Here is a 13,252-nt window from a genome sequence, read left to right on the forward strand (position 1 = left end):
ATTTATTCGTAGATTTTACTAATTTCAGGGCCGTCGTGTTTCAGTAGCAGTAAGTTGCCGACTCACGACGTCGTCGTCGTCCTCAGATTTGTACGTTGTTCTGGTGGCCAGAATTTGCTAAATGAAGAGGTCTCGTATGAAGTACATTTACCTTTTATATGACATTCGGTCTAGATGTAATATACCCATAGGCTGATATTTTTTAAATATACTGTTATGAATGAAAAATGTAATTTAATTGCATGAGTCCCCAGCTGAATTATACGGCTGCGCGCGCAACTGAAGAGGGCGGGCACCCATACTGTGTTATTCAGGATGTAAAATAGATTAATGTAAATATATTTGTTACTATTGTAAATACTATTGTATTGTATTATTCGTCTATATATTTATACATATGTGGGTTTGAAATACTTTATATTTATTTGACAGGTATTTTTTCAAGTTGCTAAATTCTATCTAAATGTGCAAAGAGTACAAGAATAGAAGACGACTTAACAGGATATCAACTGACATCTTAGTTGTTAATTTTTACCTTTAATTCAAAAAGTAACTTAAGTAATTTTAGTAGTTTAACCACAATGTCTGAGACAGAGAGCCTCTGTGTAAATATTTTTCAGTCCTTTTCTGGTGAACCGTATAAATGAAATGAGCAGATATATTTAGGGTGTTACATGTCAAGTTTGTCTGTCACAATACTGTAAAGCACGTTTTTGTGTTACATATTTTTGAAAACAATTAAATCACATTATTTTGATTAATCAAAGTGGTTGTGTTTTATTATATTTTAAGTCATTTAAAATGTTTAAGCAATGCACAGATATTTACACAATAGTGTAACATTTGAATTGCCAGTAGTATAAATACAACTGAGCACAGATGTCATGTAGGCTACAAGTCTGTTTTGTTGCCACTAATTCTTTGTTACTGTTGCTGCATTGTAATTTTTTGTCTAAATAATAAATTAAGTGAATTCATTTGGACTCTGCATTCTTCGTCCACACTCGCAGGCAAAATTCTAGCAAATAAATTAGGTTAGACTACAGCATTTCCACCTGTGGAAAAGGCAATACAAGTAAAAATCACCATCTAACAAATATTGATCTACAGTATCACGATTACTAACTGAAAATGTCACAGTCACACTGTGGCAACAAATCGAAAAAATTTCACTTTTATATTGGCTGTCACACAACATCATTTTGGTTATAAAATTTTGCAGTTACGTAACAGGCACATATTATGGCTAGCTTAGTGAATTTTTTTGAGGGATAGTGCTGATACAGTTTCCTGTGTTTACGAATGTTTGTTTGTGCAAATACACATTTGATATGCCAAACGCCTCGCCTTGAATGTAGTCGAGAGTAGGCCGCGGCAGTCAATGGAGACATTTTTTTAAAAGCTGTCAATCTGGACAACTTTCATTTCTCACAATAGACAAATATATAATTGAAGAAAATTGTAGTAGCATTCTTTTTTAAAATGGATGCATTTAAAATATGGACATCTCAGTGTTCGTGATCACTGCAGGGGTATGCATATTAAGTGGTGGCGGAAAGCCAGTTTAATGTTGCTGCTGTATACAAGAGACATGCTTTGTGTTATATGATTAAGGTCACATTATATCACAATGGAGGGAGTGTTCAGGATGAGGTGTGACGGATGAGTATTGGAATTTGGCCTGTGTGTCACTTCATATTTAAATTATCGTGTAACAGGAAGTCAGCTCCCATGTACAAATATGCCTACCTCCCTGCAATATGTGCAAGTAATATGTCCAAATTTACAGTAACATTAGGCAAAAAGTACCCGGATAACTTGCTACTTCCACAGAGATTCTGAAGAGGGTATAAAATGAATATTTTACTATTCCATGAGGTAACAGGACAGGAACTGTAAATGACAAGGAAGTGACACAAATGACTTTGTCCATAAGTAAAGCTACACACAGGGTGATTTTATCATCACAAAGGGATTGGGTACATTTAATTGTAAACAATAAAAAATATTTCCACAATAAAAAAAGAAAAAACATGTTATACATTATACTTTGACAATGGCTATTTGATTTCACAATCATCGAAACATTGGGTTCTACAGGCACATTAAGTATAACACTTACATGTGATTATAATTCATTATACATTTTTACACACTGCTATTTAATTGACACATCTCCTCTTTTTTAGCTCTATAGAAATTTAGGGACCTATTGATAATATCAATTAGTTGTTTTCTCACATAATTCAAGAGCTTCAAAATGCAATTTAAACATATCCGTTGTGTTATACTACTGTATGTAGGTGTTTTTTCCACAGGTTCACTCAGTAATTTCTTCCTTCATTAAAAAGTTGTACAAAATAAATTAATTGTAATATATATATAAAAAAAAAAAAAAAAGATATATGAGATGAAGATAGTAATATCAGTGTCTTAATAAAAGTCACCTTATATAGATTGCATTAGCAGTCAAATTATACTAATTCTAACTCAGTAATTCACCTCCTACCCCATTTCGATTAAGTAATAAATAAATAATGGGGATGTGCGATACAAGCAAAAAATGTAACAATATTATCTAAACCAATATACATTACAACATAGTTTTTATGAAAACTACTTATTAAAAAAAAACAAGAATCTTTATGAATCCAATTTCCAAATAATAATGGATCAATAAAATTTAGATTTTCATCATTAATACTGCAGTGAATCTTTAAATGTAGTTATCATCTTTGTATTGTGTTTTTATGGCAAGCAATGAAAAAACAATACAACTTAAGTATGTTAAGTATAATGTTAAGTATGATGACATTTTCTTTTGTTCTGAAGCCATTTTACATTTCAGATAACCTTCCATGACAATACTGTGACTACATAAAATTACCCATTATAATTTAGTTTCATTTAATCCAAGTTCTCAATTTGTGAAGTAATTTACTCAGTGATCACTTTTTCACATTAAGTGACAACTGTACGTCGGTTGTAAATCAGAATATTCTGTGTTGTTTTGTGTGCCACTAACAATGACAGCTCAATAGAAAGACCTTTTCTCTTGCTGTTATTTTGCAATACACTGCTTTTTCAGCACATTCAATTCAAATTGCAAACTCATATTCACAACTGGAGGAAAAATATGGTTACTTTTGTTATGGTGCTAGGGATTTAAAACTGCAGGAAACATTAGCATAACCACAATAGAAACGATAGGCAAATAGTTATACTGGTTGACAAAATTATAACGGTACATAATATAATGGTATATATAATCCACCCCCTAGTTGTCAGTAACAGAAGCTGTTTGCTTTTGCGTAAAGATGCATCCATGTTGCTAGGTGTCAGTGTAAGTCATCACAATATAAACAAAAAATTACTGAGTGCACCATAATCTTGAGGAAAACCATGCTACTTTGGGGAAACACTGGCCCCTGTTCTTTCTGTGGTACATTACAAACCTACACTTGAAGCATTTTCCTCGGGATTACAGTAGTTTCCTCAAAGCAGTTTCAGACTGCCTGTGACATTATTCACCATCTCCTCTTCTCCTATGATGGCAAGCACAGTGCATGAACCTGGCTCCACCTGCACATACAAACACAGTCCAAAATCAATTTCCAGGCTTTATTACTGTATTTACACAATATTTAATTGCCCAAAATTAATCAACTTTAAAATGTCTCTTTATTTTTCAATGACATATATAACATCTCTAATTTTTTTTATATGTCATTATAGGTATTTTGTAAACATAAAACCTGTAAAAACATAGAATAGTATAATCTTCCCACCATTTGCTATATTAAACTGTAAACGTGTTTGCATAGATGTACCACTAACCTGTGTGTGTCCAGCATCCTGTACCAGCTTTGTAGGAAGACTGAGGCTCATAGCAAGAGCCTGCAACTCCAAAAGGTGTGCCATGTTAGTGCCTTGTAACACAATCTTCTTAGCTCTAAACAGGCACAAAAACAGATACATGTGTCTTAACATACTGTATATATGCTGATTCAGTGTTGACTCTTTTTTTAACATACATTTGTGGCTTGGTTTAACATCTATTTAAAACACAATAAAAGGATGAGGCCACAGTAACATCTCTTACCCAGCATGGTCCCATCTCCAGGCCATTTCCCTCCAGCTGTTTTTCTCCTGCAAGGCCTGATACAAACCCACTGCAGCATGACCCACCTGAGCCGCCACCTACAGGGAGACACTCCTCGTCTCAAATCTATTGACCATATGCTAAACATTGTTCTCTAACAAATAATGTTAGTTGAAATTCAAAAGCTGTGCTAGATTGACAGTATGATAAAGTACGGAAGCCTGTTTCCACCACAGCTGAGCAATGTGATTATGCAAGTCATAATAATGAGAAATGTTTTTAATAATAAATATGAAATTAATTTTTATGGCTTAATGTATGTATTCACAATGTGACAGATTAGAAAGTAGAGGTAGGAGAAAATTTCAAATCAACTGAACCAATGGCTTAAGAAAAACGATTCAGTGCTGAAAAATCCTCACGTTGATGACATCTGCTGGTCAAAGCCATGTAAATGCAACAAGAACACAGGGCACTTCCTATTGATAACTTTTTTTACAACCTTTTAACTTTTATATAGTCAAAACTTTAATGCACAGACTGTATGGAAAAATGAATTCATGTTACCCAATTGTTAATTTTGTTAGATTTATTTATTAGAATTAGCACCACTGTTTGTCATCTCTTGGGCTAGAGAACACTTTACATGTGTATGTAAAAGTACCTGTACACATGAAAGCTCAATTATACTGAAAGATATGAAGACTGTTTATATAGCTTTGTTTTTTCTCTATCATCGCACATATATTCATTTTTGCTTGCTTAGGCACACTGGCACAATGCACATGCACTTAGATCTTATGTAGACTCATGTTTAGATCTTAAATCATAATTATGAGGGTTTTTTCTCTTCAACACTGACATTTTAGTTCATATTTATGAGAAAATTTCTCATTATTATGACTTACAGGATGACAGTTTATAAACAATCATCAAAAATAAACAAACACCACAAACTAAAATATCTGCTTTGAATTTTAAATGTGTTGATGTTCATGGATAAACAGATTTTATTAATCACTGAGATGAAATTGGGTTATAAACCCTAAAATACTCTCTGTTAAGCATTAAGCATATGCGTTAAGTTGCATACTAATTAAAACAATTATAATCACATATTATTTTGAATAGTAGCATGAAAGAAATGTATTTATTTTATTTATTTATTTATGTTTTTTCGTTAAGCAATTTGTGATTGGTTTCACATTATTCATGATAGGGAACACCCTTTGACAGATGTTTAGTGATGCATGAGATCACAAAACAGCAGGGGAAAAGTCTTTTGTTTAACTTTTTGTAGCATTCACTTCTATATTAAGTACATTGTAAATTGTAATAAATAATATCTACCTTCCCCACACCCATGGACAGCTCCATATTTACAACAAACACCATTTTGAACATCAGGTCTTCATCACCCTCTTCCTACAAAAAAATAAACAAATAAAAAATGAATGAGGCAATTCATCAAAAAATATTTGTAACTGATTGACTGATTTCGGCTGAATTACACAGCATTCTATTTAGATCCATCTGTGTTGAGTCAAAAGTACAGGAATACAATGGCCATTCAGACACATTTATAATCAGTCACTACGCTGACAAACATTGCTCAAAAAGTCAAAATTTTGTTCAGAGCGAGTTGAGAGTTGTGCACTCTCTTTTTCAAATGCTATCATTATAACCAACAAAGTACATAACAACAATACACACATAAGAAGCGTGTAATAGCTTCTGTGATTAAAGGACTGCTCTTTGCTCACTTTCTGTATTTAATCTATTCACTATTTGAATAAAAGTTTTGTTTTTCCACACCAGAGAACCAGCTACCATGTACACACCCGCACAGTTTCAGGCATGGCAACAACATTTAATTGCAGAATTAAATCTCGTAAATCAGTGGATTGTCATATCCATGAAGCCCTGCACACAAAGCTGTATTCAATGTAGCATTAAACTACTTGAAAAATACCTCATTCTCCAGTTTGTTGAAGTAATACATAGCAGCCTCCTCCGCAGACACATTCTGTGTGTGCAAGAGTGCCTGTAAAAGATCAACAAAAGCATCTCACTCCAAAAACCATGACATAACATCAACAGCTTTTATGTATGTCAGGTTCTTCTACCATAACAAAATAAACTCATGGAAGTTAGTCAAAACATTATACCCAGTTTACAAACAGTTCTGGTTCTCAAAATAGGTGCACTATTTATTTGGATATCTACTATGAGAAACAAACAATGTAAAGTCAACCAGTGCTGCAAATACAATGGCAGTTCATTAACTGTAATCAGGTTTGTTTGTGTATTTTGTCAAGTGCTGTGTACCTGCTTGGCTGCCTCCTCAGGTATGTCCAACTCTCTGAGCTGCTGCAGGAATACAGGGTTCACTTCCTGCTGGGACTCCATTTCTAAAATATAGACATGCACATTATAAATTCCCCATTAACATACTGTATTCTGATCGACTGTAAATAATATACTGTCGTGTTTTAACTGAAGACAGCCTATTCGAATATACATACATGTGAACGGATTACAGAGGGACTCACTGACGCTCTTTGATAAATAAATAAGCTGTAAACTGGATCATACTTAAATTTAAATGCAAATGAACGCAATGTATTTTACTGCGACACCTCCAAGTACGTTTAAAAGCAACAAAATGTGGGTTAAATGTATTAATATCATCACGCTACCCAAAGTTTGTAGCTGCTTGTGCTGCTAAAGCCAGTATTGCCACAAATTCTGGGAATTTTTTAATCAATCTTACCGAAAGCAGCTCAGGACAATCGTATTCTGTAGTTTAGGGTGTTATAGATAGTGGCTCTTACCTGCTTTACTGCACTACTGAACGAGCGATTATCACCCAATGAGACTGTGAGCTTCTTAACGAGCGATTGTTTCGTCTTCTCACTCTCAAATTGGCATAAAGTCATTTGTGATACGCAGCTATTTTTTACCTTCTATTTGCACCGAATTCTGCTAATAGTTTTTAAATAATCTGCTGCAACAATAGCTTTCATCGCAAACGTGAACTACTCATTACCGTATACACATAAGTTCATGTGTCATGTCGGTTATATTTCCGGGTCATCTGCGCTACTGCTACAAAGCTCCTTGTTAACACGGAAATGTAAAATAATAATATTAAGATTCTTTATTTTTGTTATGAAGTGTTCGAACGAAATTATTCAATTTAATAACACTGAAGCCACCTGCACACCGCACACTAAGACTGTCCACGCCTTTTGGCATTCATTATTCCTACACAACGGATGGCGCAAACAAATAAAAAAAAAAAAACTACAAACATGGCGACAAGCGATGGCGATGTTACGTCATCGTTTTTTTTTTAACATCTTAAACGCCACACAAGTTTAAGGGGTGTGTGATTAATGAAACAGGCCTAGAATCAAAGTTATTTGCTCCAATAGTTAATACAATTACAACTAACCTGAAGTTGACATAAACCTTTATGAGGAAATTATGGAAATGGGGCGTGTGATTAATTTAAAAGCCTATGTGATAGATTAACGTAACATAAAAAGTATGATTTAAGCATTATGCATTTCTCTAAATATACACAGATGGGTCAAAGAACATACCGGAAGGACATGTCAAAGTTTTACAGAGTTTGAGATTGGGAAGACTGAAAGAAGAACAGACTGTACCTACATCTGTGTATACAGCAGTGATGATAGCAATCCTAATGGCACTGTAAGAAAAGTAAAGTAATTATTATACTCTGACTTAATGGGAGTTCTTATGAGTTTACAATCATTGAAAAACGAATAGAATTGAGATTAGATTCGTATCAGATTACATTATAAAACAGATAGGAATGATAACTCATTTTATGTGGGTAACAGCACGTGAAAATTCAGGGTAACGAGAAGGTAGACAAAATGGCGAAAGAATCCTTAAAGACGGGCAATCTAAGTATAAATATTTCACTCATCATAACAGAAGAAAAGCATTTGATATTAGAAGCTTGCAATATGAAATGGGCAGACATATTGGGACTAATGTCAAACAGGGCATTATCAAGGTACAAAAGATCACAAAAAGTAAAGTCATTCAGAACATAAGCAGAAGCATTTTTTTAAACATCTACGAACAGGGCATTCAAATCCTAACCATACATTACATATTATAGGGGAACATAATACAGGTTAATGTAATGTTTGTTTAATAGAGATGACAGTGGAGCATGTTATTATGATGTGTTTTCTTAGGTTTTCTTTAGGAAATAAAGACCTCACAATAAGTAACATTATGACCACTGACTGGTAAAGTGAGTAACACTGATTATATTTTCATCACGGCATATGTTAGTGGGCAGCAATTGAACATTTTGTCCTCAAAGTTGATGTGTTAGAAGCAGGAAAAATGGGTAAGCGTTAGGATTTGAGCGAGTTTGACAAGTGCGAAACTGTGATGGCTAGACAACTGGGTCAGAGTAGTCTCACGTGGCCAGACCTTCAGACTGACGGCAGAACTTCAGCCAGCGGTCTGTAGGTGTGACGTCTGAGGCTAAAACTACGGTCAGAAGATCTCCAAAACTGCAGCTCTTGTGGGTTGTTCCTGGTCTGCATAGGTCAGTATTAAAAGTGGTTCAAGGAAGGAACAGTGGTGAACTGGTGACAGGGTCATGGGCGGGCAAGGCTCTTTGATGCATGTGGGGAGCGAAGGATAGCCTGTATATTCCGACCCAACAGATGAGCTACTGTAGCTCAAATTGCAGCTGCAAAGTTAATGCTGGTTCTGATGGAAAGGTGTCACAATACACAGCGCATCACAGTTTGTTGCATATGGGGCTGCATAGCCGCAGACCAGCCAGGGTGCCCATAGTGACCCCTGTCCACTGCCAATCAGAACTGAACCACAGAGCAGTGGAAGAAAGTGGCCTGGTCTGATGAATCACTTTTTCTTTTACATCACATGGATAGCCCGGGTGCGTGTGTGATGCTTACATGGGGAACAACATGGCACCAGGATGCGCTATGGGAAGAAAGCAAGCCGGCAGAGGCAGTGTGATGCTTTGGGCAATGGTCTGCTGGGAAACTTTGGGTCCTGCCATCCATGTGGATGTTACTTTGACACATACCACTACCTAAGCACTGTTGCAGGCCATGTACACCCTTTCATAGAAACTGCTTTCCCTGGTGGCTGTGGCCTCTTTCAGCAGGATAATGCAAAAATGGTTCAGGAATGGTTTGAGAAGCACAACGAGTGGTCTCCAAATTCCCTAGATCTTAATCCAATCTAACAGCTGTGGGATGTGCTGAACAAACAAGTCCATGGAGGCCCCACCTTGCAACTTACAGAACTTACAGGATCTGCTGGTTACATCTTGGTGCCAGATACCACAGCACACCTTCAGGGGTCTAGTGGAGTCTATGCCTTTGATGAACAGAAAGCTTCAAAGATTAGCATTTATCAGAAATAAAATGCTTTTGTAACATTATGGAGTCAGTGGAGAAAACCTACACCAACACTGAGAGAACATCTCTCTAAAATAAGCTATGTTAAAATTGGCACCTGCACACTGTTGGAAACCCACAGAGAATACCAAGATACTGTCTTCAGAAGGATTCTTTCTGCTTGTCATCAAGTCCAACTAATGAAGGATGCATTGTATTTTTATAAGCCTTCAGTTTGCAGTGGTGTCAGTTATACAAGTGTCATTTTCAAAAGGTAACCGCTTAATCAAAAGACAAAAGACAATTACATCAGACTGTGAGTTCCAGCATACCTAATCCTAATAAACATTAATAATTCCAAATGTGACCCTGGACCATAAAACCAGTCATAAGGGTCAGCTTTTTGAAACTGAGATGTATACATCATCTGAAAGCTGAGTAATAAGCTTTCCATTGATGTATGGTTTATTAAGACAATATTTGGCCAGGATACAACTATTTGAAAGTTTTCGATCTGAGGGTGCAACAAATCGAAATATTGAGAAAATTGCCTTTAAAGTTGTCCACATGAACTTCTTAGCAATGCATTTTACTAAACAAAAACTAAGTTTTGATACATTTACGGTAGGAAATTTTCGAAATATCTTCATGGAACATAATCTTTACTTACGATCCTAATGATTTTTGGCATAAAAGAAAAATCGATAATTTTGACCCATGCAATGTATTCTTGGCTATTGCTACAAAATATACCCATGCTACTTAAGACTGGTTTTGTGGTCTAGGGTCACAAATGAGTTTTAAGCATCAAGAAGAACAGAGACCGACAGAGCTCTCCAAATGTAAACTTTATTTATCCTAAATATTAAACTGATGCAATTAAGTTCACCTTGAATGCCCAATACAATGTCCATCACTTTAGTTTTCATGTGCTGTTAGAAAAGATGCTGGGTCAACTGATCTTTAATTTGTATTCCCATAATTTGCATACATTCAGAACCAAAAACCTATAGAACAGCTTAACATTAAACTTGTAAGTTTATTGTTAAACCTCTCTTTTAAAGAACGGTTTATAAGTTTTACAATAATTTACTCTTTTTGAAATTGCTAAGAAGCTACGTAACAATTCAGTCATTATTTACAATATTATACCACACTAAAAATATTAGTAAATATGACACAGTCACATCTTTTCTCTGACAATTTCTATTTATCTCAAATTTTTGTTGTTTAGTGTTTGAGAACAGTCTTTGATCAAAAGAAATTAATTGCAACTAAGTGGCCTATTTACCTATACAGTGGACCAGCACTAATATATTTGAGCACAACTTTACATACAATACAGATCATATTTTCTCACATGAAGGCTAAAGATATCTATTTCAAATTATTTCCTTTAAACGTACCTACTTAAAATTAGCAGTCTTTAAAATTACATACTGATGAAATGTTAGAGGATGTGGTAAGAGATGAGTAATTCATTCAATCCTATGTTGGCAACTCAAATAAAAAAGGCTTAAAAAGACACCAACCTAAACATTATTTGACCTGACTGGTTGAAACATTAGATAACAAGTCTGCTAGACTCAGGCTTACTAGTCAAGATTTATACATTTTAAAAAGTTAACAAAACATAGACTCTTTCATACTGTATTTTCCAGTGACACTTACTAAACATTATGACAATTTACAATATCCTAATAAGCTGAAAATTTTCTGCAACATTTTACTACAGTGTGTCTGTCACGGTTTGTCTTTGCTTGGACAGTTTTAACAACCTTGCAAATGTTGAATCACATTCAAATGTTACTACCAGTGAACAAAATTACTACAGGTGCAAGAAGTTTTACATAAACACACTGGTAGACACAGAGAGAGGAGGTAGACAGAGTACAGAACATCTAATGGTGTTCTGTTGTAAGGCCATGACCAAGCAAGAGCTTGAGCATGTGTGTATGTTTTTCATGACAATCCTGCAGAAAAAAATCCCTCCACTGTGAGTATAATGTATTCATGAACTCAAGAAGGTATCCAAGCTTTTAAAAATAAAAAAAGGACTGAAATGGGAATAACCATATTCCATCTATACATAAAAAAAAAAAAAAATCCAAGACCATATTCAAGTAAAAAGGCTATACCCTTCTAACCAACACATCACAATACACTGTGGGTCTTAATTTATCTTCGTTAGTAGATCCCAATTTAGATTTCAATACAGCAAAACAGAACAGGATCTGTGTACGCCTGCAATACATGCAGTACCTAAGTACCTTAAAGTACCTGTACCATGTGTTCATATAGTCACCGATCAGTGTCTTCACACTTGTTACTTTCACTTTACTTTGTCTATGATCACAAGTCTGTCACTTTATTTTCCACAGCTGCAGCGATCTGTTGAAGCCGGTAGCCAAGCTGCATCTTCTGAGCAGTGGTGTCTTCCTCTAAGGCAGTGATAATCTAACATACACACACATACATACAGGAAAAGAGAAATACAATTAGAAAAAAAAAGTAGTATTTTTATACTAAAAGTGGTAACACTCATTTGTAATGCATTAGCTACCATAAACAAATGAGCAATATACACAGATTTCTAAAAATGTAAGAATTTTTGTTTAATAAGTTTAAAATGTTTATTAAGTCTCTTAGCCTAAACAAGACTGGGTTTATTTGATCAAAAATATATTAAACCAATACTACTTAAAATCTTTTGCAATTAAAAAAAAATCTTTTCTATTTTAATATATTTTAAAATGTTAATGTTTATATTCACCTTCATTAATCATTCTAATATGCTGATCTGATGCAAAATATATATATATAATATATATATATATTTATAATTATTATTAATGTTAAAAACAAAGAAGTCTTTACTATCACTTTTAATCTATTTAATGTATCCTCGCTAAATAAATATCCATATTCCAAAAAAAAAAAAAAAAAAAAAAAAAACTCTTACTGACCCCAAACTGTGAACAGTAATGAATTTTTTAGCATTAGGTAACACTTCAGTTTAGGGACCAATTCTCACTATTAGCTAGTTGCTTATTAATATGCATATTATTATTATTATTTAATAGCATTTATAAAGCACATATTAATGTTTTACTCTGCATGACCATATTTTAGATACTTTAAACCTACCCAATACTAATGCTAACATTAATGCTAACAAATTGAATTTTTTTTGTAAAGTGTTAGCCTAAGAGCTTATACATTGCCTCAAAATATATCCTGTCATGACTCACCTGGTCATAGTATTTGTTGATGTACTTGTACAGCTCATGCAGGGCCACCAGGTAATTTAATTCTCCAGAGTAATTCTAACAGTCAAAACAAATGTGGAGAGTGTAAATCTTATGATCAATCAACATTTGTATGTGCTACAAAACACAAATTCACATAAGTCAATCAATGTTTAAACATTTTTTACAAATGAAAGAAGGTAAACCGATAACAGACTTACCCTGGAGAGCTCAGCAAGAGCAGAGTTCATCTCCTGATCGCTGGCAGAGATAGTTTGTTTGATGTCTGCATAGTATCTGTGTAAGAAAAGCAGTAAGAATCAGAACAAGATGACTTTTGATACGGCATTTATAGTAGGAAAGCATTCCAAGGTAATGTTACCGTTCAACCATGTGTTTATAGCGAGGGATATCTCTGGCATACAGCAACTTATTAATAGGTGAATCCTGGATAAATAAGGAATAAAAAATAAATT

The 13,252-nt window shown here is 34.4% G+C and overlaps 2 protein-coding genes across 2 annotated transcripts in view; both read right to left on the reverse strand.

Moving 5' to 3' along the window:
• Positions 1–1,936: 1,936 nt before the first annotated feature.
• si:dkey-19e4.5 (UBA_like_SF and PTH2 domain-containing protein) lies at positions 1,937–7,352 on the reverse strand. The gene is made up of 7 exons (XM_051112943.1): positions 6,937–7,352; positions 6,431–6,513; positions 6,075–6,146; positions 5,453–5,527; positions 4,103–4,200; positions 3,838–3,952; positions 1,937–3,582 (listed from the first exon to the last, which is right to left on the reverse strand). The coding sequence occupies exons 2-7, from the start codon at positions 6,509–6,511 to the stop codon at positions 3,496–3,498; spliced, it is 528 nt and encodes a 175-aa protein (XP_050968900.1). The 5' UTR covers positions 6,512–6,513; positions 6,937–7,352; the 3' UTR covers positions 1,937–3,495.
• Positions 7,353–10,361: 3,009 nt separating this feature from the next.
• The window catches only part of plxnb1b (plexin b1b), a 56,210-nt gene continuing 53,319 nt past the window's right edge, over positions 10,362–13,252 (reverse strand). Inside the window, 4 exon segments of the mRNA XM_051112425.1 lie at positions 10,362–11,985; positions 12,780–12,854; positions 12,998–13,073; positions 13,159–13,223. Coding sequence (XP_050968382.1) covers positions 11,881–11,985; positions 12,780–12,854; positions 12,998–13,073; positions 13,159–13,223 — 321 coding nt within the window. The 3' untranslated portion in view covers positions 10,362–11,880.

The sequence above is a fragment of the Labeo rohita genome, chromosome 6 (genome assembly GCF_022985175.1).
Source record: "Labeo rohita strain BAU-BD-2019 chromosome 6, IGBB_LRoh.1.0, whole genome shotgun sequence".
NCBI classification, from domain to species: Eukaryota; Metazoa; Chordata; class Actinopteri; order Cypriniformes; family Cyprinidae; genus Labeo; species Labeo rohita.

What these genes read in the sequence shown, in the direction of transcription:
- si:dkey-19e4.5 (XM_051112943.1), bottom strand. Translation starts at nt 6,511, where the DNA reads ATGGAGTCCCAGCAGGAAGTGAACCCTGTATTCCTGCAGCAGCTCAGA. An exon ending in TGTCCATGGGTGTGGGGAAG is followed by an intron (nt 4,201 to 5,452) that starts GTAGATATTATT and finishes GTCTCCCTGTAG; the next exon opens with GTGGCGGCTCAGGTGGGTCA. An exon ending in TGGAGATGGGACCATGCTGG is followed by an intron (nt 3,953 to 4,102) that starts GTAAGAGATGTT and finishes GTGCCTGTTTAG; the next exon opens with AGCTAAGAAGATTGTGTTAC.